Raw genomic sequence first — 25541 nt, 5'->3', positions numbered from 1 at the left:
TGTTTGGTCTTTGATACAGTAACAGGCTACTTGTCGATTGATGTTAATGTTTTATTTATAGTGACACCTTTTTTGTAAACATCCTGCAGTCAGTTTGTAATGTATATCAAATGTCTCTTCATTTATGCTGCCAAATATGAATGAATGTGCTTTAGCTGCAGACATGCACACTGGGTTTTCTTTATATGACTATGGAACACTATTCTTACATGCTGAAGACCGCAAAGTGTTGTTTTGCCATTTCCTCCAAGGACAAGAGACATGTTTGTGTTACTGCCACTAGGGGGCAGTATGCCCATTTCTGTTGCAAGACATGTTGCCAGTGAGGGTAATGTTGGAATACACAGTGGAGTGTTCATGAAAGAAAACTTCTTGGATTTTTTTTAAAAGCTTGCTTTGATTGTGAAGTGTGGAATCGTCGTCCTAGGGATTATTTAGAAAAGGCCTGGATCTGAGAGATCAGTCAGAGCTCCAATTAAAAATGTTGGTTTCAAGAGAGTAATTTGAATTTTAAAATGTAATATTTTCTTATTGCTAAATCTTTATATAATATAGAATTATATGCATGACTGGGATTCTTTACAAATACTCTGGTCAAGTTCCAATTGCCCTCCATTTTGCTACAGTAGTAGAGATGATCAACTGGAATTTCTTTTAATGGTCATTCTGAAATCATAACATGTAGAAGCAGTAACATTACATCAACATTTTGTTCACCAGAGCACTGAACAAGATAAGTGCTATAAAACTGTTCCACATCAGATGTCATACTACAGACAAAAGAACGTAGAGCAGATGAAGTCATCTACAGAACTATGCATAGTGTCAACACTGTCAAAAACATTAAGTTCCCATATCAAATGACGACCCTTTGGGACTGTTTAGCAGTTACGCTGCTGGCAAGTTCTCGCTGCCTGTCCAGCAGTAGCTGGCTCACCAGCGCCATGACATCTGGGTGCACCAGGCACTCTAGCAGGTCACTTGTAGAGAGAGAAGCCTGAGGGAGACCCTCTTCCTGGGGGTGTTCGAACAACCCAGAGGCCTCCTGCCTCCTGTGGAGGTCTCTCTCTGTAGGGTCACTTACCACTCCAGCTGTTCTTGACTGGGAGTCCAGGTGGAGGGCACATGGAGGATTACGGTCTCTGGACAAACTGTTGTCCTTGGGACATATGTCCTTCATTACATGGCTTGGCCCAGCAAAAGGTACTGGGACTAGATGAGGTCCGAATGGGGGAGAAAAACAAGGGTTTTTCTTTTCCTCTTTCTGGTTAGAATTCGCCTTGATAACGCCACTGGAATCACGCTTTAAGGACCGGCAGCCATCTTGGCCTTGATCGGAGTCTCCGGTCCGACTCTTGTCCACACAAGCCTGCACAGCGAGGCTCAGGTACTGCATGTTCTCATCATGAGACGCCACGCTGTCCTGCAACACAAACAAACACACAGCGGTTTGGCAATGGAATAGGCTGCCAATGCTTGAAAATCTTGTGATGAGAAATGTGTTAAATGGTGAACAAAAACAAACAACACAAACAACAAACACACACACAAACAGATTTTGAGACACATATTTAAACAATCTCCTCGACACACAGACTCCATCTACCCCCATTTATGATTGCTAGTCAGCTGCACATTGCTTATCGAACCCAATTTGAACACATTTCTGCAGGTCTTATCTGATCTGAGGTCAGTGGCTTTATCACAACACCATCTCTGAGAGGGTTGTTTGATGGCGACGGGTCAGACTTGTGAAGGGGACCAAAAAGGCCACACAGTCTGTGTTTGCTGTTTGTTCTTGTGTTTACCTGGAATTCTGCCCAGAAGCTTTATCTTCCCAATGTGTTTACAACATTGCTTAGCACACTGCATCTAGACAAGCCTTTCATATATACTGATTCAAATAAACAAGGACAAACACAGAAAATTAAGTTTATCTCTATGAAATACCACAGGAATCTCAAAGAAAATAAAATGTAGAAAAAAAAGGCTGAAAACTCTACTTCTTTAGTGATGCAGTCTTGAACAGTGAACAGCCTTGATCTAATTATTGGCCAAATTGCTAACATATATATAGTTATATTTAGGATGAAAATCATAATTTGTACTATTTGAAAATCACAAAATATGCAATTATATGTCCAGCTAGCAACTCTGACCCAATAGTCATTAATGTCACATATATGTTTTTTACATTTATGTCGTCCTTGTGTGTTTGTGTCATCCTTGTGTCTATCTGCATGCTAGCTAATCAGATGTGGCTTATCTGAAAGCTATATTTGGACGTAAATTTGTATATTTTCATGTTCATCCTTGGATTAGGTGATAGAGCAGTTCATGTTTCAATGTTATCTTAATTGGTAATGCTTCATCACATGTTTTAAATGTATTATATAGGGAATCTTGAACTGAAGCTTGACTTGAATCAAATCATTCAGCCCTAGTTATGAATATGAAAGCCTGAAAGCCTGTGTGAAAGCTGGGTTTCTTAAACCTGGGAAAGGCACATCATTATTCTAGTGCAGGTCTCACCAGTGAAAGCTTTTCCCAGGTCTAGACACAGGTCTAACCGCTAAAAGCCTTTTCCCCGCTCTAGACACCTGCCCCGTACCTCAGTGGGGTTGAGCCAGTTGTCATTGTTGCTGTGACTGGGGGTAGTCTTGAGTGCGCACACCAGCGTCTTGGTGAGAGCCTCCCCCACTCGCGCCTTGTCGTCCTCCTCCTGCCAGTGGCAAAGAAGCGAGAGAAAGGAACATTAGCGATGGCGCCACTCTCCGTGCCCGACACCCTCTCTTTCATACCGCGTGTTTACGAGCACAGGAGGAGAATAACAATGGCTGTCTTATGGCTGTCTTCACCCCCCCCCCCCAATCCACCTCTACACACACTCTTCCATTCTCACCACCCCTCACCCTGGAGAGAGGAGAAAGAAAAGTTTCCTGACCCCGTCTGAGACTGCTTCATCACCTGGAGTGCAATTCCATTTTTCCTTGACGGGGGATGTCAGTCTGACATGAGTTATCTAAGCTCTGACACTCCGCTGTCAGTCAAGGAAAAAAAAAAAGAAACCCGTATCTGTAGGTCTGTGATGCTGCTAGGTGCCATGTAGTGGGTGACTGTTTTATCAGACTCAGAGTGTGTGTGTGTATGTGTGTGTGTGTTTGTGTGTGTTTGTGTGTGTGTGTGTGTGTGTGTACATCTGCTGCTCTCTGAGCTTGCCCTACACACACAGAGATAGATAGAGACTCACCAGCTCAATCCAGGAGTTGATGCTGACTGTGACAGAGTCCACAGACTCCACGTAGTGCCACCAGTGACGGGGAACCAACAACACCTGGGCAACACAGCAAAGGTCAAAGGTCAATATATAGGCTCAAATATAGAGGTCAAACGGTTTAAATTAGGCTTCAGCTGGGGTAAAAACTGAAAATGCAGCTACAGACTCAAACACATTGGTTACCACCTCCATTTCATCAGATGACCCTGAAGAAGCATAGCTAGTGTCAAAATGGGACATGCAATTGTATTTGTCCAAACAAGCACAAAGCCACTGATAAAGCCCGCCAATGGCAAAGTTGAAACAACAGACTCCTGCTAGTATTTGACCACTAGAGGGCAGCGTTGCCCACCTCACAGGGCCCATCACCAGGCTGACAAACCCAATCACCTGCAAACCCTGATCAAACGGAGGGGAAGGTATCGACCGGCCAGCTGTTCGGCCGCCTCCATCCATTCCAAGCCTGCGTGCTGACGAGGGTGGGACAGGCAGCGGCCGCACCACTCTTTAGATTGCTTCAGGCACATCTATCAATACCTAAGGACCCAGCCACTCAAGCTGGTGTGCCTTAAGACAGCCAGATGACTGTTTTAGAAGACCACTCTTGGGGGTAGCACAACATAATGGTAATGATAACTGATGTAACTACAGTAGTTGACAAACGTAAACATTACATTAATTAATATATTTACTGGCTGTTTTGTAAGAGGTTTCTTTCAATACTCTCAAGGGACAACAACGTCACTGTGTGTGTGTGTGTGTGTGTGTGTGTGTGTGTGTGCCCTTTGAGAGCCACTTCACTCTTGGGGGTAGCACAACATAATGGCAATGATAACATATGATATAACTAATTGACAAACATAAATATTAATTCATATATTTACTGGCCATGGTCATTTCTTTAACAAGTACAATATTACACTGTTTTGTAAGAGGATTCTTTCAATATTCTCAAGGGACAACCACCTCTACTCTGAGACACAGTCTAGACATTACATAAACTATTAACATGTCCAAAATGCATCCTCTAATTGACATATTCAGCTCTGTGGCACAAAGGCCAGAACATTTAGTCCTAATTGGCACAGAAACAATTCGCAAACATCAATGCATAGGCGTTGGACAACTGTTTGTGAAATGGAGTCATCAAAGGCAAACACACCCCTTTGACAAACTGGCCATTCCATTGTATGTGTATGTGTGCATGTGTGCATATGTGCTTGTGTGTGCGTGTGTGTACATGTGTTTGCAGCCCTTTGAGAGCCACGTCAAAAGCTGCCTTTTGAGGACAGGCCTGAGTCTCATCTGTATGCAGAGAGACAAGCTCCTGGAGGGAGAGCACTGGCTGGGGACGACGGGCACTAATTGCCTTGCCACTACCACCTCCAAACTCAGAGAGCAAAAGGGAGAAGGAAAGAAAGAGAGAAGAGAAGAGAAGAGAAAAAAGCAAAGGAGGTGAGGACTGCTGCGTCGTAAGAATCTAAAGGAGGGCGACGCGGTGAGACAGCACTCTGCCTCGGCTCCAAGTTCCTGACACGCAAGACAATGGGCACCACTCACCCAGGCCTTCGACAACCACGTCAGGATCAAACAGCCAGCAAAGCCCAGCACAGCTCTTTTACCCTGCCCAAACTGCACACACACCGCAGGTTTAATTACAGAGAAGACTGGTGTGCTGTTAGTTTCAGGACAGGTACTCAAAATTAGCTACAGGACGATACACAAGACTAAAACAAGGAATCCTCCAAAACCCAACTTCTGTTCTTACAAAATAACCTACAGGACTATACACAAGACTGAAACAAGGAATCCTCCGAAACCCAACTTACACTAAACATAGGCCGAAACCATTATATAGCTAAAGCCTTGGGCTATGTCTTAAGGGTGAGTCATGTTTTGTTCAATGTGGCTGGGCACCCTAACAACGAAACATGGTCTAAACATATTTCATGTCATTACTGAGTATCTGTCATTGCCAAACATTTATTACTGTTACTGGATGTCCGTTACGTCATTTGGTTGGACTTTGATAGCAGGCATATTGTTCAACAATGCCTAAAATGTTGCCCAGTGTATCATCATCTTTTATACTTTTGTAGTGCTGATCAAAGAAGCCTCTCACAAGGGACTTCATCTCATCATCACAAGTCAAATTGGATGATCTTGTCAAAGAATCTCTGTGAAGTTCTCTGCAGAATGCAATCAGAGCGCATAATTTTTGCTGTGATCTTCACCATTTTTACAGCAACGACACAATACAAAGAGGTTTTAGTGATGTGATTTAGCATCCGTCACAACAGGGCTGATGCAAATGGCACTGACTGGACGTTATGTCCAAATACCAAAAGTAAAGATGGTCATTTAAGTTGTTTACCATTCAAGACACAAAGACAAAACTTGATGGTGCAGACCTAACTGTGGTGGCTTTGAAGATTAGTGGTGAAATAACACAATGAAGAAAAACAGAAGTGTATAACTATTTGGATTTTCACTGTTTTCACTTTGGCAGACATGAGTGTCACATGGAGTGGTTAAAGTTAAGCAGAATTAAAGATATTTCTTTGTTTTCATAACTAACCTCTATTCTTCTAAAACTTCTAAAGACGTTAAGACTGCATTCTGTACTAATGAAAATACAAATTTTAACAACTACACTGTGTTCCAAATTATTATACAAATTACATTTTCTCAGATTTTCTTAAAAAAGTTGATGCAAATGACAGTCAGTAAAATTTTCAAGTCATCAACCGTTAGTATAATTCAAATTTTATTGAACAAATATCCCAATGATAACCGTATTTTTTTTTCAAAAATAAAAAACTCAAAATGCACTCAAATTTGTTGTCATTTGTTGAATTTGCAGCATTAGGTCATATAAATTAAATCGAAAGTTATTTCAATCAAAAACATCTTAACAGGCCAAGTTACATGTTAACATAGGACCCCTTCATTGCCATTCACCAACCATCCATTACTCCATCCATCTGGGCCATCTAGGGTTGCCTGGCACTCATCCGTAAACAAAACTGTTTGAAAATTAGTCTTCATGTATTCCTGAGCTCAGTGCAAAGATGTGCCGTTCAGTGCCGTTTCTGTTTGTGAGCATTGTTTAGGGGTGGCCGAATAGTTGGTTTATGCACACTTGTAAACTTCTTGAGGATCCTACACCTTGAGGTTCGCGGGACTCAAGAGGCACCAGCGGCTTCAAATACCTGTTTGCTGCTTTGCAATGGCATTTTAGCTGCTCTCTTAATCCTATGAATTTGTCTGGCATAAACCTTCCTTATTAATTGTCAACTGTCAGACTCGGTAGAAGACGTATTTGATCACTTTAATACAAAAATGGCAAACATTATGGATGTCATTGCTCCATTACAATTCAAAAAAGTTAAAGGAGAATTCCGGTGTGATATTGACCTAAAGTGTATTGAAGAGGTTCATTAGGCCTACTGTTATAGTAATTTGTATTGTACCTGATAAGTTTTGGCTACCTTGCCTCTGCAGCCTTCATCAGAGGTGTCACGTGATGTTGGTGTGACGTCGTCTGAGATGTGTTATATGGTGTTTTCCATCCCACCTGATGTGGTGGGATGGCCGTGTCCCCTGGGGTGCTCGTTAAAAAAAAAAACCTAAAGTGTGTTGAAACATGATACCGAGTGTGAACGTATATCTCATAGCTCATCTCGGCTTGTCCCCTGCACTCTGCTGGAAGCAACTGAAATCCATGCATTTCCACGGAATTATAGTGGATGGAATCCACTATCTTGAAATCTCCTGGCTTCTTCTTATTATAACCTTCTCTTTTTACCTTTTCAAGAATGAATGCGACTCTAACCGCTTAACGTACAGACATGTTGAAATAACCGTTCTGAAGGTCTGGAGTGGGGCAACAGAGTTATTATTTCAGATTTATTAAAGTTTATACTTTTTCAGAAATAGGGGATTAAAAATGTTAAAAAGCTCATTTTCCCACATAGATTTGAATGGCTGTGATGTCATAATGGCCTAAAGCCAGCTGTGCTCGTTAAGCTCCCAGAGTAGTTCCCGGGCTAATCAGAACACTGGCACATGTGTCACCTGTGAATCCAACTGTCTACGCTTCTAATGCATACAATCTGGCGCTCCCTAAAACTACACATCCCGTAATTAACTTGTGCGCATGCGCAGTAGCGTTCTCCTTGCGTTATTGATTCCTACAGGCCACTTCATGCAATCATCGCTTTCAACCATCCTCTTGAGGAAAGTTTACGTCCTTGTTGTCTGGTTCGTCCAACAAACGACGACGAAACAGACGTTTTCCTACCACACCCAATGTAAGTTACAATTAATTTGTTTTTTTATTCAAATGGAGTGTGTGAAGTCTGTTTAAAATGACTCGGCTAATCAAGTAAGCAAGCAAGCTGGCGTTAGCTTCAAACTTGTAGCTTAGCAACATTCTCATAGATGCTACGTCTAGAGACTGCTATGGATGGCAGGAAAACACAGTACACGTGAATTTCTAGATGAAGAGTGAATAAATGCACTTGCTTAACTGATAACAAGTTGTCAATGGTTATTTATGCAAGCTTGTGTATCCTAAACAAGACATACCTGGGCCTAGCCAAATTTATCCTGGCTGTAGATAAAGCAGGATATGAATTTCCCAATATTTTGCCAGATTAGGCTAATAGTGATTTACTGAGGTTTAATATCAATTGAAATACCATTGAAATCCCGTTGATCTTTAGTTTTGTTGTAATTTCAACATTGTTTCAATATTCATTTTCGTGGAACTTTAGTTTCAACGTTGCTTCAATATTAATGAAAAGTGATGGAAAATAAAAGTGATGGAAAATAAATTTTGCAGTGCAACGTTGATTCAATGATTTTAACGTTGACAACGTAATGTTGATTTTAACATAGATTCAATGATTAATTGTAATCTGGGTGCAGAATGAGCAGTCATCAACACCAACTGAAAGCCCTGTTTTGCAGGGAGTCTTGCATTGCATACAATTAGGCTTTCTCTGAACTACATTTTCCAAAGGCCAGCTTTTGTGCTTGTGTCACAACTTCAGAACGGCTTGACGCACATGCTTCAAATTTGGTGTGAACATTTGTATGGACTCAATGATAAAGTCAAATGTCAAGGTCAAAACCACCTAGTTGAGTGTGATCTCAAGAATGCCTGACACACAAGGTTTTTTGGTACAAGGGTTTGTATGAACTCAAAGATTAAGTGATTCAATGTTTTTTTTTTCTGGAATCTCCCCACCAACATTAACCCAGCAGCTTTCCATCCTCTATTGTAATTCCTCTGGCATTACATTTCTAGTTGTTTTTGGAATCATACCTGTTTATTTGTACTCGTCGCTCAACTTATCGTGACTAAATTCAAGATGGCGGTGAACGGTAAACTTCCTCAAGGTATAAATCGTCTTGTAAATAAACTACCAGTGCTTTTTCAAAGTTCTCAATGTCTCATTTTAAATGTCAAGGCCCTCAGAAGTCTATCAATGAAGTATGGACCTACTTTGAGCCTCGTAAATGGTGTAAAACAGTGATTTATTTGCATGGCTAGGCCGATGCCCGAAAAACTGTTGGTAGCATCGGCTAACTAGTGCCAGCTTTCTGAGTGCAGGGGACAAGCCGAGATGAGCTATGAGACATACGTTCACACTCGGTATCATGTTTCAACACACTTTAGGTCAATATCACACCTGAATTCTCCTTTAAGGACAAACAGAAAGCACCATGGAGGCAAAATCCAGCAGTTAAACTTCTAAAAAGAGAGTGTAGGAAGACTGAAAGAAAATGGCGTAAATACAAACTTCATATCCACTATGAAATCCATAAAGAGATGCTCCGCACATATAACTCTGAAATATGCAAAGCAAGACAGTCTTTTTTTCTAACATTATCAATAGAAGTTGGGTCATTCCACGTCAATTGAACCAGGGCCCACGCACTTAGGTCTCAAAAAATTCTGAAAAAATGACCAGGTGTATCTATGTTACCCAGGAGACACACTGTAAAATTACTCTTAGGTAAGATCAATACTTTCCAAGATAGGGCCAGTTTTACAGGGGGAGGGGGTGTCGATTTTGGTCGGCCTCTTTTTTTTGTCAAAGTTCACAAGCCCATAGCGCAAGAACTAAACCATGTAGGAGGCTCAAATGTTGCATGCTGGTACACAAATAAGAATAGTATGTAGCAAAATCGTCAAGTTTGGTCTGGATAATCCTGCATGGTCATAGCTGTCCCTCAAAGTTGATACAAGTTTTATTGGGAGTTTTTGGCTGGGCTCTGTTTAGGCCTTCAGAAGACATATTTGTACTCAACATAGACTCTTGATTTATTTTCCTTACTGAGATAAGTAGAAACACTCTCACAAAAAGCAATGAACAGAAAATAAATTCCATCAGGGTCTGAACAGCAAACCTTACAAGTCTGAAAAATAATTTTGGTTCTCATTTTCACAGCACCCAAACACCTTGTGGGAATATGCAAAGATTTGTTTTATATTTTTTCTTTATTCTCCATGAGCCTTTCTTTTTAAAAACACCAATTTGACTTGTCTTATGCAAATCTTTCTTTTTCACTTTCCACCCTGAACATGGGCAAAATGCACCATTGAGATCGATCAATTTGTTTTGTATAGAGCTACCACAGGTTACTCTATACAACCACAGGTGGCACTGTGGTAACTCTACACAAAACATATTGATGTCAATGGGGCATTTTGCCCATGTTCAGGGTGGAAAATAAAAAAGAAAGATTTTCATAAGACAAGTCAAATTGGTGTTTTTAAAAAGAAGGGATCTTCTTCACGTACGCGTGGGCACTGGTTCAATTGACGTGGAATGACCCAGTTCAAATAACACTCATATTCTATTTTCAACTCACAATTTGCGCCTGAACTTCTCTCAACTAATAAATGCAATGAGTTTTCATCTTTTTTTAAAGGTAAAATTGTCAAAATCAGACTCAACATATCTGCTCAATTACTAATTCAACAACCTGAACTTCCAGCAACAAACAGAGGGAAACTTGACTTGATGTCAGAGCTCAGCTTGATAGACTACGAAACACTTGAAAAAACGGTACAGAATCTCAGCTCTTCCACATGTGTCTTAGACACTCTGCCTACCAACTTCTTCAAAACTGTTTTTCACCTCATAGTGGTAGATGTCCTTCAAATTGTAAATGTATCACTGCTGTCTAGAAAATTTAATTTCGAGGAAATTACCAGTGCATGAAAATGCAAAACATACTGTATATTAAGATAAAATACAAAACAAACTTTTATTTGGAAACAGTTGTGGGCAGAGGAAACAGTTGGCTGGAGTCATAGTTGATAACAACTGACAGTTGAACTGGCTGAACAGTTGAGTAGTTTAAATAGTTAAACTAGAAAATGTAATTTCGAGGAAATTACAAGTGCATGGAAATATAAACATACTGTATATTAACATAAAATGCAAAACAATAGTTGAGTAGTTTAAATAGTTAAATTATTTAATAGTGAATTATTGTAGTGAGGACATTTTTATTTTATAGTTGTGGGCAAAAGAAAATAGTTGAACAGGATCTGTAGTCTTAAGAGAGCCAGATTGTATGCTTAAAGCCTGAGACAGAGTATATAGTTTAAAAGTTAAATGTAGATAGTGTAATGGATGTTGATAGACAGAAATGCGTCTAATTCAGCTTCAACCGTTTAACGTAGAAACTTCGTTCAAACTTTGTAACGTAGGTCTTGAAAAGGACACTTGAGGAATGTATTTTTCACTTTTGTAAACGTTATACTTTTTGAGATATTAATAAAAAACAAGCTTATTTTTCCCCATAGACTTTGCATTGGCACTATGACATCACAATGGGCTAATTAACTTGATTTGCACCTGTATCAACTTCCAGCTGCTCAACTAGGACCCATCAAAAAGCCAGTTAAACTGATTGCACCTGTATCAACTGCTTTCTGCTCAACTAGGCCAACTCTCTCTGTGTATCTCCATTCTACAAGGATATAAGGCACATTCCATCCAACTTTCTATCCATTCATCCTCTTCAAACCATTCACTCATCCACCCATTAAACTATCCCATCAACATCCATTAAACAATCTGCCTATCTACATCCATTCAACTTTCTGTCTATCAACATCCATTACACTATCTACATTTAACTTTTAAACTATATACTCTGTCTCAGGCTTTAAGCATACAATCTGGCTCTCTTAAGACTACAGATCCTGTTCAACTATTTCCTCTGGCCACAACTGTTTCAAAATAAATGTCCTCACTACAATAATTCACTGTTAAATAATTTAACTATTTAAACTACTCAACTAATATACAGTATGATTTTCATGCACTGGTAATTTCCTCGAAATTACATTTTCTAGTTATTCTACCTTTACTTTTTTACTACTTTTGCCTTTGTTTTTGCTTACTAATTATTCTTTATTTTTAAAAGATTTTACCTTGAATTTTATGTTTTCTTTTTATTATGATCTTTACTTTTTGAACTATTCTTTGACTATATTGCCCTTCTATGCTTTTATTTGTTATTATTGTTTGGTTTTGTTTATGTAAAGCACTTTGAATGACCTCTGTGTATGAAATGCGCTATATAAATAAACTTGACTTGACTTGACTATTATGCCTTTGTCTGCACAAACCCGCCTGTGCTCTGAATCGGCGACAAATTTCTTCACAGTACGATGATCACACATATTTCTTTCGGGAAATATCCAATGTTTTCATACCTTGTCCAAGGTAGTGCACAATTTCACGCTTTTTAGCAGCAGAAAACTGGCATGCTTAATAATGTGGAAGATCCTTCTTAAGTAGTTTTCCTTTGATTGGGCTCACCTGGCAAACTAATTATCACAGGTGTCTGAGATTGATTTCAATAATCCAAAGAGCCCTGAGACACAATATCATCCATGAGTTTAATTGAAAAACTCCAGGAAACTATCCAGGAAAGCTCAAAGAAGAAACATGCAAGAGAAATTTCAAAATTCAGCTGAAGATTTCAGAGGGTTAATGCTATAATGAATTCCTCTTTTGCTGCATAGTTCATACATATGTATTTATCTGAATACAGAACTATGAAAAGTACAAAAGTTCACTGCGGAAAATGAACATGGAAATAATAAGGTGGGAAAGAGATATGCAGGGGCTGTCCAACAAAAAAAACCCAAGCTTACTTCACACCACACAAAAAAATACATAAATTAATAAATAAATAAAAATATATAAACTCGAAACAAGGGCTCTGATTAGAGTATACTGGTACATACAAAAGATCTGATTATCTGAACGGAACATGTCTGCTCTATAAGTCTGGCCCACAGACAGGCGAGAGCCCACTACCTGCACGGCCACTCAGAGGCTCAGTCCAGCTGAATGGCTCAGCACAGTAAAGGGGCCGGCCAATGTGGATTCCGAATGTCATTACCCAGAATTCATTTCCCCGCTCTCCGCAGACCTACCTGTGCCAGTGTGATGACACAATCAACTTTAATGCATGCTTCACAGCCTCATACATAATGTATCCCTGCTGTCAAACTATTTTAAGATACTGTATGTTATACATTATTGAGAGTGCTAGCTCGTGATTGAAGCGGATGTATTGTTCCACCAGTGCTGAATACTAATAGTGTTTTGGAATACCAAAGCACCACAGTTTAATTTAAATCAGCAGTCAGGGGGTTTGACTCCTTGTCGGCTCTTTGAACCGATGCTGTTTGGAGATGCTGAAAAAAGTCGATTTAACTATGTGCTTGCATATGTTTGCATTTTATGCTTGCATAACAAAGAAGGCTTGACAGAGGACAATATACTGTCATGCATGCTGCAACCTCTCTAGTGAAAAGGAATAAGAAGTTATGGCAGGACAGCTTAATATGTCCCCCATCATGCCTTCTTTGAGAAGCAAATATAAAATGCAAACTTCGACCTGTGAACATCGCCTGTCTTTCGAAAGTATGAAAAAAGTATAACTTAAATGAGTTTACCACTTCTATGTTGGGACCTCTAACACGGCAACCTTCAATGCATCTTTGAATGGAACACGTCGTACACCTACAGTATTGGCCTCACCTGTCCAGGCTGCAGAGTGACCACATGGGCTCTGGCTCTTCTGAAGGCAGGGAACCTGTCCAGGTCAGGCTGCGGCACATTGACCTGGCTGAAGATGCTGGACTCCTCATAAGGAATGCGTGTAGGGTACATAAAGCTGGTGTCTTCCGGGGGAAAGAGGTGCCAACGTTTCCTGGGCAGACAGGCAAATCACAAACACCTGACATTTATTCAAGCAAACACATATTAATGAGTTTAAAGAGACAATGTAGCAGTTAGGTGTGCATGCAAATGGTGTTTCAAATCAGCTGGGGTGTAGAGTCTAAAATTATACACTACAACTCAACCCAAGTTTTTAAGAATCCATCATTGGAAATTGTTAACCTTGCAGCAGAGGTTATAATTCCGCTGGTTAAGTGTTTGGGTGAATAAGACACGTCAGGACTGCTACTTTCTGAGCTAGCAATTATTACCTCAGAGAAACTCTGAGCATAACTTGTGAAGCGTAATTTGAAGATGCGGTCCGTGCAACACCTGCACCAAACAAACTCTTCAGTGTCACTGAGAGAGATCTCCACAGCAGTGTCCTTCAACATTCAACACCCATCAGCTTTCCACTTGAAAATTCCAGACCAAATCCAATCCCCCGCGTCCGGCCCGCATTGTATCCGGGTCAGTGCGACACGAAATGTTTCAGCACCCCATTACGGAAACAAGCAGCGAGGCACATTCTGACAAGAGGGGCTGGCCTGATGATGAGATTGGGTTTGAGGTGCTCCGCTTTTGTCATGCACTCTTTGCCCGACAATGGAGCCCCAGTCACCCTGCTCAATGGACCCTGCCATCTCTCCCAGTCCTGCTCCGCCGTACACGGCTGGCGAGAAATTACTTTCACCACAAAGGCTGGATGGATGGATCAGCGCTACTCATCTCGCACCCGTTTCCACAGCGTGAAACAGCATAAAAAGGCATGAGGAAACAGGATTTCCTCCATCTTTTGAATGGTATCCCCTGGTCCATTTTGCCGAAGCCTATTTCTGTCGGCAGATGGCCCTGTTATCCTCATCACATGCCATTCTCATGTCCTGACCCTTTCTTATATTGGCTGTTGCTAAATGCATTCTGAAAAAGCATTTCAAATAGTCTCTACAGGGCTGCTGTTACTTCACAAAGTTAATGGACAAAGCTACAAAAATGTTGAACATTTCTGATAGGGCAAGTCACCTGAAATAAACTTTCACTTCCTCTTTAACACCAATTCATAAATATGAATTATTGTGTGAACTAGTAAAGTAGGAGGTAATAGTGGAATTGTATTACAAAAAACATGATGAATGATGATGATAACAATTTTCAGAAAAGAAAAAAATGATTGCTATGAACCATTTTTAATTTCATAAACTTATATATTAAAATTAAATAAAAAAATAAGGCCATTCACTCACACAATTTCAAGGTCTCGTATTAAAAACATAACGATTAGAGGTTCATTACAGGCCTGCAGAAACCATTAGCCGACGCATTACCCTTGAAGTGAGATGGTGTGCCTGATATTAATGTGAGGGAAGAAGACATACAAATGGTGAGACAGAGCCCTTACCTGCCCTGCACTTGGAACACCAGATTAAACCCATAAGTGTCTAGGTGGCAGGGTGTGTTGGCCCCCTCGGCACCAACCCATAGTGTGCTGGCTGCTCCATTGCGACCTGGGTACCCGAAATCAGACCACACCACCTCCTGTCAAAACACAAACACAAACTGAGTTTATGTGGTGCAGCATTTTCAAAGCTTGGTCAGTAGCAGTTAAGCATACACAATCAAATTGCACACCTCATTGGTTTTATATTATCAGAGAAAGAGTCTCCAGTCTGAGAATGTCACATCACCATGTCAGACTGCGCCTGAACCGCCGCAAGGCCTTCATCCGAAGGTAAAAGTTCTCACAGCTGGTTCACCGCAGGAAGTTCTGCAGCATGCGCAAGACCCTCCTCCCGTCAAATTTGCGTTATTGAACGCACAATCTATTTGTAACAAGACTTTCATTTTAAACGACCGCTTCACGTCTCATCACCTGGACTTTTTGTTTATAACGGAGTCTTGGCTCAGCGGTAACGACGTCATTCCACTTGGAGAACTCTGCCCTCCTCACTGAAGCTTCATGAATTCCCCTAGGGCTACTGGTCGTGGAGGTGGTCTGGTCACTGTTTATAATAACAACTTTAAATGTAGAATTGTACAAATTGATATGTTCTCCACTTTTGAGGTACAGCTTGTAAAGATAAATGCCACCCTCCTCTGTGCATTAGTTTACCGACCACCAAAAATTAAGCTTAATTGTAATTTCATTCAAGAATTTGCTGATCTACTATCTTTTATGGCCTCTCGCTCTGACAATTTCATGATTTTAGGGGATTTTAACATTCACATCTGTTGCCCATCAAAACCTTTGGTTAAGGACTTTTTATGCCTTGTGGACTCTTTCAATCTTGTGCAGTCTGTTATGGCCCCGACACATCAGAAAGGCCACACATTAGACCTAGTATTGTCTTATGGTTTCAATGTTTCCAACTTAGAAATTATGGATGTTGGGGTCTCTGATCATTTTTTGATTTTATTTGAATCTATTTTGTTTTGTCCCCCTGTATCTCCCCCTAAGTCCTATTCCTTTGCCCGTTCTATTAATTCCACCACAGCCACAACATTCTCTAATACTTTCATCCTCTCTCACTCACCTACTATCTCTGTTGCTATTTCCACCTGCTCTGACATTGAAGAATTAGTCACTCTCTTTAATGCATCCTGTCTTGAGACCTTAGACTGTGTTGCCCCACTAAAACAAAAGCGTGTCAAAACTATCACCACTCCATGGTTAAATGCCACGACCCGTTCTGTCAGAAAATCTTGCAGGAAAGCAGAGCGCAAATGGAAAAAAGAGAAGCTTCAGGTCTTCTATGACCTCTTCAGAGATTCTCTAAAGACCTACCAAAACTCTGTTAAGGCAGCAAAGGTTGAGTATTATGCTCAGCTTATCAACAATAATGCTCATAGGCCTAAAGTTTTATTTAATACCATTAACTCTATTATAAATCCTGCCTCTGCGTCATCTACTCTTGCCCCTTCAACAGAAATCTGTGAGAAGTTCCTCAACTTCTTCATCAATAAAATTGACAAAATAAAATCTCAAATCTCACCTCCAGATTCGGATCCCTCAGTGATAGAACTTTCACCTAGCTGCCTCCAACAGTTTCAGGCTATATCTTCCTCCCAGCTTTCTGAGGTGGTCTCCCATATGAAATCTACATCCTGCCACTTAGATGTTTTACCTGCACACCTTTTTAAAGAAGTTTTTACCATCATCTGCCCTCTTGTATTGGCCATAATTAATCACTCACTAACCAATGGAGTGGTCCCCTCAGGTTTTAAACATGCAATTGTGCAACCTTTACTTAAGAAACCTAACCTTGAGCCCAGTGACCTGAAGAATTATAGGCCTATTTCTAAATTACCTTTTCTGTCAAAGATACTAGAAAAGGTTGTCCTCTCTCAGGTTTCTTCTTATCTGAGTGAGTTCAATATATGTGATAAATTCCAATCAGGTTTTAGATCTCTGCACAGCACTGAATCGGCCTTGCTTAAAGTCCAAAACGACATTCTCTTAGCAGTTGATTCTGGATCTTGTGCCCTCTTGGTGCTTCTTGATCTGAGTGCAGCATTTGACACCATTGACCATAACATCCTATTAAAACGCTTGGAGGATGAAGTTGGTCTCCAGGGTTCTGTTTTGCAATGGTTCTCTTCTTATCTTAGTGATAGATCATTTTCAGTTAGTTTAGGCAATTTCTCCTCTTCCTCTGCCCCTATAAAGTGTGGTGTTCCTCAGGGTTCCATTTTGGGCCCTCTTTTATTCTCTCTTTATATGTTACCCCTTGGCTCAATTTTTAAAAAGTATAACATTCAGTATCACTGCTATGCAGATGACACTCAGTTTTACCTGCCTGTTAACACTAATGGCATTTGTTCTTTGGAGAATATTTTTAACTGTCTCAGAGACATCAAATGCTGGATGGCAAGAAATTTTCTTCAACTGAACGAAAGTAAAACTGATATAATTATTTTTGGCCCTCCAAGCGATGTTTCTATCTTGAAAAATGCACTAGGACCTCTCTCTGCAAACTGCCACAGTGAAGAAAAGAATCTTGGGGTTTTCTTTGACTCCTCTTTAAATTTTCATAAGCAAGTAAATAGTGTGGTCAAAGGCAGCTTTTTCCAGTTAAGAACCATTGCAAAACTGAAGCCCTTTTTGTCCTTCTCCGATCTTGAAACTCTTATACATGCTTTCATAACTTCTAGACTAGATTATTGTAATTCCTTATATGCAGGCCTGACCCACTCCACTCTCAACAGACTTCAGCTAGTTCAAAATGCAGCAGCTAGATTATTAAGTGGCTCTAAGAAACGTGAGCATATAACTCCTGTGTTGGCTAAGCTGCACTGGTTACCTGTGGAGCACAGAGTTAAGTTTAAAATTTTACTTTTTGTCTTCAAAGCCCTCAGTGGTCTGGCACCTAGTTACATAGTTGACCTACTAATTCCTTACAGCACTCCAAGATCACTTAGGTCTTCATCTCAGAATCTTCTCTATATCCCCAAAACACGCCTTAAAACTAAGGGTGATAGAGCCTTCTCTGTTGTTGCCCCCCAACTCTGGAATAGTCTACCTGTACATATTAAGTCCTCTCCAACCATTGACTGCTTTAAGTCTAGCTTAAAGACTTTCTTTTTCCCCCAAGCTTTTAATCTACCTTAATACCCCCCCCCCACACACACACACACACACTCTTTATTCTTTATTTTATTTTTGACCAACTTGTTTATTATTATTTCAATTATTTATTTATTTTCCCCCCATGTTATGTGATTATTGTTGTTGTACCATTGTCATTGTTTTATGTTTGTTTGTAAGCACTTTGGTTCAACTCAGTTGTTTTTAAATGTGCTATAGAAATAAAGTTGACTTGACTTGACTTGACTACAAAATCAAAGAAAAGGTAGAATTGCACTGTGAAGAGTCATTTTAGCATGCATCTTACATTGTAACTTCTAACAACAGACTTGACAACAACTACAATATATTGAATTCTGTAAATAGCCTCTTACACTCATATCACAAGGCAGTGCCACAATAAAACAGCCAATTGACCAGCCAACACAATGGCTCAAAGTCTTAGCATTTTATCATCTTCATCTTAGGAGTTCTAGAACTGTTTGATCGCAGGCTGCAAATACACCATGAACAACCACTTTCAATGCGCTGTGTCAAACCCATTTGTGCTGTCAATCATCCCTCTGTCACAATTACAAATGACGAGCCCTGGAGAACAAAATAGGTAAGATGCTGCCCCATAACCTGTATAATGAGACCATTACCATTAGCAAGCAACTGTGAATGACAGACTGTGCACTCCTCCGCTATCAACAACTTAAAATGGCCCCATTCATCTTTAAAAAAATCTCCCCGTGTCTGGCTGTCTGAGAAGCCCCAAGGTTCGACTGAACATTCAAAAGGAATCAGGGAAAATGAAAAAAAAGATGGGGCTACACAAACGCCTCAGATATGTGCTGTCATTCCGAGAAATAATGGCAAAATCATTTGGCAGAACGTTCAAGGCAAATTCCCTAAGGCTAAAATAATTTTGAGGCACCTGACTAATACATCAACAAATGTACTGACGTTAAAATGCCTCTAGAGCTGTGATGATGATCAACACAGGGGCTGTGTCATTTACTGATTGTTTCATGAAGCCTGGAGACAGTTCACAAAGTAAAATTTGGGACTTTCAGTTTAGCGTAGAATATTGGTATTTAGTCATGAACAAACATGACAAGAAAATATGACAGATCAAGAGGGAATCAATCAAACATAAAAAAACTTCTCCGTGGCATTTGACCATTTTAGGCCTTATAAGTGTGACAAAAAGGTCAAAAGGATTTTGATCAGTGGGAATACCCAGTTACACATTATGTATATGACCGAGAATACGGGATGAATGACTGTTTGAATTCATGGCTGCATCTGAATGTGATGTCAATACGCTTCATATAATCCCAATGTGCTAGATCTAGGATCCCACGTTTAGTTCTACACACAATACAGTAAGCGCAACTGAAGTGTCACAAGAAGAATAATAAGTGATTTGTACAATTTGAATAACCTGACATCAGTCTAGAATTAGAGCATAGTGTGCTGCTTAGAAATAGTCACCTTAAACATGGCTTCTTTGTGGTGGAAAAGCTTGGCAATATACTTGTAGTCTGCATAAGCCCAGAAGTCAGAGAGGGGATAATCAGAGAATGGCCCGATTGAAGGGCCACTCTCTCCACCAGCCCAGGAAAGGAACTCTCCAAGGGTTGCCTCCACATATGCACACTGGGTTTCAAAAAGGGGTGCTAAAGAAAACAAAAAGATGACAATGAGGGGCGAACGAGGGGACATAACACAGTCATCCAGTCAATCCAATCCCAGCAAATTATCTTACATTTAAGAATTAATTCAAGAATGGGAATCCCTCAGTGATTCAGTCATTCGGATCTCAATTTATTTGGTTTAGGATAGCCTCAATAAGACTAGCACATACATCCACTTATCCAATAATAGAACATTCATAATATACTTACACTTTATCATGTACAAGTATCTACCAAACTTTCATGAGTACATTTCAATCCCCTCTCACTCTTTAGCTGAGCACTGGGCTGGTTTAAATTACAGATAAATTAATGTAATTGGTTTAAATTAAAGACAAATGAAAGTCCAGCCAGAGGGAGTTCTTAACCCAATTCTGTTCAGCCAGTGTTTATTGTAATACAAAAGAACAAGACCCCAAAACCCTGAGCTGCTCAGTTGGTTACAGAGACAACATATTCTGCACACATGTTTATCCACACATACTTGTCCAATCTAAAAATACTGTGCTGTCCACTGAACTAGTTCCCATTCCACTCTTCCGTTCTTGTCAACCATGAGCTGTCAGCCAAATGGGCCCAATGAGGACACAATGAGTCTCAAAGATCTGGGGAGAATGTTTGAGAACTCTTGAGATGAGCTGATGAAGAGCCACTACAGGATTTACTCCAAACCCTGACAGAAACAGTTTGACTGATGATGACTGTCTTACATGAATCTGCTCAAGTCTACATCTTGAGATGGGTTGCAATTTTTCACTCAAACACGTGTGTGGAACAGCACTGTGCATCAGTTTTTAGTCATATATTGTGTGCAGCAAAGACACTTCCAGGGTACAATGAATAACTGCTAAAGCTATTTTTACAATCAAAAAGTTTTGCGTGGGTTTTACAACCATTACATGCCATCACTGTGGGCCTAGGTCACCAGTTTTTTATTGGCTGTGCACCTAATTACACCTTTTGTAGTTTTCATGTGGTTTCACTCTGTGAGTGAGTGAGTGTGTGTGTGTTGGGGGGGGTGCTTACTTTGGTGTGTCTTCCTTTTTCCGATACGAAACAGTACAGCCTCTTTCCCCATACACCGAGAAAGGTGCTGTGCTGTCCAGTGCAATGCTGGCCAGTCAGCGGTCATATTGTGGAACACAGCAGGTTCCTTGAGGCGCTCTACTATACTCCGCACTTCCTCAGGGGTAAAGGGTTTCCTGGCCATGTCAAACAAACCTGTGCAAAGAGATTATTTGATTGATGAGACCATTTGAAACACTGCAATTGTTTCGTTCAGATAGTAAATTAAAGTGCCATCCTTTACGCATACAATGTCTACCTTCATGAATGGAATACACTCCCAAAAAGTCAATTTTAACTGTTTCAACTGGCATGCATCTGAACCAAGAGGCGAAAGTCGACAGTCCACAAGCTAAACATGGACACCCAAAAATCCCAAGCGAATGTGGTGGTCCCCTTTCAGTTCCACAGAGAGAACACGAGCAACCGCTTTATAAAAGTTGAAAGTGAAACCTGACCCACTGCTCACATTTCTAAGCACGTGTGTGGATGTGGGTTCGATCTCACGGAACTAAAGTGAACACGGCGTTCCATCGCCTAGTAAACAAAACTCACGTGAGCTTCATTTGTTTTTTTAAGAGGAAATGAGATACTTGGAATTAGATGCCATTTTGGCTCTCCGTCGCTTCAAACCCCTAAATCATTTGAACGAAAGATAAAGCCAACATGGGGAATCATGCTTCCCAGTTTCAAGACTGTGTCGTCATTTCCGTTTTTGGACAGACATGCGCAGTTAAGTTTCAATTGTGGGCTACGGTAGCGGTTGTTTTTGTTTTCCAGGTCAACTGATAGTTTTTCAAAATCGCGGTTATTTTTTACACCTAACGTCGGAAATCCTTAACAACTTTATCAGAGACACCATTGAAGTGATATCGAAGCTAATTCAATGGGTGCCATCGAGAGCACAGAGGGAGAAAGGGAACCATTGCTCGTTCCAACTCAAACCGAGACTAGCATACAGCAGCCTGTGTACAGCCGAGTCTATGGACGAAGATGGCTGGTTCTGACCCTGTTTTCGTTGTTGGGGTTTATGCAAGGGATGGTATGGAACACTTGGGGTCCAATACAGGTCTCTGCGAAAGAGGCGCTCAGCTTCTCGTCCACGGATATCGCCGTACTAGTCCTATGGGGTCCAGTGGGCTTCTTTCCATGGTTGCTGTTTATGTGGCTTATGGATAAAAAAGGTGAGTTGCTTGTTTACGACACTATGAACAGCTAACATTAACAATTGCATTTTCTCATTTACCCAACTTTATTGTAATTATAGGCAATATGTGGTGATGTTATTGGACAGATGTGATAGAATAATAATAACCAGTTGATGTAGCCTAACGTTAGTCTGTCTAGACTGGAAGACTGTAACTTAAAAGTTGTCACAGGCTATCAAATGATCAACAGGTTTGATCTCGAAGTGAATAGGTAAGCATAAAAAACAAGTCTACAATAAAGAACAATGCAGTGTATATAACATTATTTATACGATTACTTCATCATTGTATAACTTAGTGTCTGGTATTTTTAAAACAACAGACACTACATATACTTAGATATACCATACTCCTGCCGTAAGTTCGTTGGACTTAACAATAGCTGGTTAAAAACCTACTCTTCCATCTGAATGATCCTTTGATCAACACAAGTGTGCTTGCTGCAGGCAATGTGAGTTTAGCTTGCCTTGTTTGTTCTGTAAATTCCAGCCAGGAGATAGTGTGGAACCCTGACAGAAGATGTGACAATGTAATGTGGCAGGTAGTTGGGTAGCAGAACAGACCCATGAAATTATCATAATCAGGAAGACAGTAGGCTATGGGACAAGGTATAGTCTTAAAAATTTTGTAAATTGTTTGTGAAAATAATTCTTCAAAGTGACATTCTTGGATCACATTCTTGATATTTTCTTGAGAAACACACATTAAATGTTGCCGGTTTCTGACATGCCATTCATTGTCTCAGAAAGTAAGGTATCATATGATTGAACGTTGTGCAAGAATAAACATGTGATGGACACACCCATGTGGGGTCTGACAGGTTGAGCGCTGGTGAAGTTCATGGCTAGACTGCAGTGGTGTCAGTGGTGTTCCACTCCTTACAGTTGGGGAGGGTTAAGTTTCGACAGGACAGTTTGCCAAACAACAAATTGTTCGTGTCACTTGACTATCAGCTGACATCTGTCAGGTGGCATCTTCAATTAGATTTCCACGGCAACAGTCATAATACGCATTGTCCAGCCAGACTTTGCTATGAGGGTTTCAATACTTTCATGAACATGTATAATTGGGGTTTCAGGGGGAAACCTACATAAAACACTTAGCCTATTTCATAGACACTGCAGATTACATTCTTCTTTGTTTTTGCAGACGGCGTCTCCTACTCCAACTGCAGTTTGTATGTGTAAGCCCATATACCCCAAAAAATAGGGAATAGGGAAAGTGCAAACACTTAAATTCATGCAGAGGGCAGAAATGCACTTGCAGCTGGACATGCATGTTGGCATTTGATGTTCATTAACGTGTACAGTTTTGGTTCACTTGCGTCACCTTAACCTAAGGGGCTTTGTCCTTATCGGAATGCCCTTAAATATACTGGCAGAGCATTGAGAGAGCAGGTGTGGAGAGAGGCTTGGGTCTGAGCTTTAGATGTTTCTTTGGTTACACAGTAGCACATTTGATAACATATTGATGTGGTGGTTGCTAAGCATTGACATTTTCTTCATTTGCCTTTACGTATCACCATTCTCTTACTAACAATCAGCCACACGGGTTCCTTAACGTTAATGTCTTGATGTCCACTAGTGTCATGCCACCCACCATAATACATTAATGTACAGCTTGGATGGAGGTGGATCATCAGCATACCTGTCAACACTCCCGTTTTTCCCGGGTTCTCCCGTATTTCAAGGTCATCTGCCGGCACCCTCCCGTTTTGTTATTTCTCCCGGAAAACTCCCGTAATTTGCATGGCCATCAAACTTCATTTTAAAATCATTGATCCATTCATTTTTTCTATTAGTCTGACATATCCCATGTTGCCAGATTGTGTATGAAATACACCCTACACAATACATACACGATCACTTAGTTTCAATTTCAACCGTTTTGTCATAGGCTAAAACCTGGCAACCCAAAACCCAAATAAGGAAGCGGGTGCCGACTGCGCAGCCTGAGTCTCGTTGTAAGCAAGTGGGCTAGTTGAATGGCCTACTCCAGAATAGGGGTGGGCGATATATATCGTCTGCGATAATATCGTGATTGCTGTTTTAACGATGTGCAAATTGACATTATCGAGTATTTAAATTACTTAGGGGGAAAACACTCGAAATCACGCATTGAACCCCCATACATTCACTAAGCCAGGAGGTGAATGCGAGAGAAGCCCCTGGCTGCAGCAGAGCAAGTCACATGATTGCTAGTGGTCCACGTTGTTTATTTTGTGCAGCTACTTCGTTCAAGTGGCATTGATGCGTTAAAGTCACAGTATTATATGTAAACATTAGGCTAGCCTTTGAGTATTTTAATAGTCAGTTGTAAACAAAGAAATCTTCTTATGTTACCTTTTTGTAAATGGACTGAAGTTCGCTCTAAATATAAACTTTTGTCGATTATGCTAACCGTTAGCATCGCTATGGGATTTCTCATATAAATTAGCCATAAGCTAATACATTAGTTTCTATTCTGTAAGGTCTGCTTAGTTTTACAGTGAAACCAGAGAATGTCTAATAAGGACATAGACGGGCTCTGGTGAAACCTAAGTAAAGGTTTGAAAGGAACTTCAGCTTCAGACTTTCTCTTGGGAAACTGTCAGGCCTATCTATCCTCTGTAATGTAGCTGGCTAGACCATGTCATTGCCACACATACAAGTGGGGGCAGAATTGGAAATGTGTCATAGAGTGATAATGCATTGGTTTGGTTAAAAAGTCATAGGTTAGGATATTGGTTATTATTGTAATAATACTATTCATAAATAATGAGCTGTAAAGTAACTCAGACTTTTAAAAACAGTTTTTTAAAGGATATTGACTAATTATCGTTATCGTCAAAATCACAAAAAATATTGAGATATTATTTTTTGTCCATATCTCCCACCCCTACTCCAGAACTAGCTGTTGTCAAATTGTTGGGAATTGATTAACACATCACATAAACTGTTATTGAGTGTTGTTGATACACTGAACTTGTGTCCTCGGAACCAAATCAGACAGCAGGGCTCCAGAGTGCGACCAATTTGGTCGCATATGCGACCTAATTTTTCAAAAGTGCGACTAAAAAAAATCGGAGGTCGCACCGGTGCGACCAGCTATTCGAGAGAGGTAAAAGTGTCCGCATTAAAACTCTACCTTTGGTTCAATAACAGACACATATTTGGCCAATATCGTGGTTTAAACAAATCACAGATAGTGAAGGGCGGGACCTCCCCCCTGATTGGCCGTGGCCCAGTGCCTGTGTGTAAATTTGAAAATGCGTGTGCTGCAGAGAGAGAGACAGAGAGAGAGAGAAGTCAGAGACCCGTCAGATAATAGTACAGTACGCAGTGTTTGGAAAATAGGGTCCCGCTGGATTTTCATGTAAAAATTGATTTTTTTGCATATTTTGCTAATATAGAGTCTAAGGAACAAGATTTTTTTTGTCTTCAAATTTTCACGATCCATCTTTAGTGTTTTTATCTGTATGTT

General features: G+C 40.3%; 2 protein-coding genes across 2 annotated transcripts in view; one reads left to right on the top strand and one right to left on the bottom strand.

Annotated features, from left to right (window-relative positions):
• Nucleotides 1-640: 640 nt before the first annotated feature.
• On the bottom strand, nt 641-21487 carry hspbap1 (hspb associated protein 1). The gene is made up of 8 exons (XM_076264035.1): nt 21131-21487; nt 20833-21027; nt 19604-19788; nt 14942-15078; nt 13363-13534; nt 3251-3334; nt 2612-2722; nt 641-1423 (listed from the first exon to the last, which is right to left on the bottom strand). Exons 1-8 carry the CDS (start codon nt 21183-21185, stop codon nt 857-859), a joined length of 1506 nt encoding a protein of 501 aa, XP_076120150.1. The 5' UTR covers nt 21186-21487; the 3' UTR covers nt 641-856.
• A 141-nt stretch (nt 21488-21628) lies between these two features.
• slc49a4 (solute carrier family 49 member 4) overlaps nt 21629-25541 on the top strand; it is a 47063-nt gene continuing 43150 nt past the window's right edge. Inside the window, exon 1 of the mRNA XM_076264027.1 lies at nt 21629-22055. Coding sequence (XP_076120142.1) covers nt 21758-22055 — 298 coding nt within the window. The 5' untranslated portion in view covers nt 21629-21757. The remainder of the gene's footprint in view (nt 22056-25541) is intronic.

Source organism: Alosa pseudoharengus, unplaced genomic scaffold (assembly GCF_046254945.1).
Source record: "Alosa pseudoharengus isolate Yale_2024_CS ecotype anadromous, Long Island Sound unplaced genomic scaffold, YU_APseudo_1.1 YU_APseudo_1.1_scf_3, whole genome shotgun sequence".
Taxonomy (NCBI): Eukaryota; Metazoa; Chordata; class Actinopteri; order Clupeiformes; family Clupeidae; genus Alosa; species Alosa pseudoharengus.
This window is presented reverse-complemented; position numbering and strand designations above follow the sequence as displayed.

What these genes read in the sequence shown, in the direction of transcription:
- hspbap1 (XM_076264035.1), bottom strand. Translation starts at nt 21,185, where the DNA reads ATGCCAGTTGAAACAGTTAAAATTGACTTTTTGGGAGTGTATTCCATT. An exon ending in AGTGTATTCCATTCATGAAG is followed by an intron (nt 21,028 to 21,130) that starts GTAGACATTGTA and finishes CTCTTTGCACAG; the next exon opens with GTTTGTTTGACATGGCCAGG. An exon ending in TCAACTCCTGGATTGAGCTG is followed by an intron (nt 2,723 to 3,250) that starts GTGAGTCTCTAT and finishes TGCCACTGGCAG; the next exon opens with GAGGAGGACGACAAGGCGCG.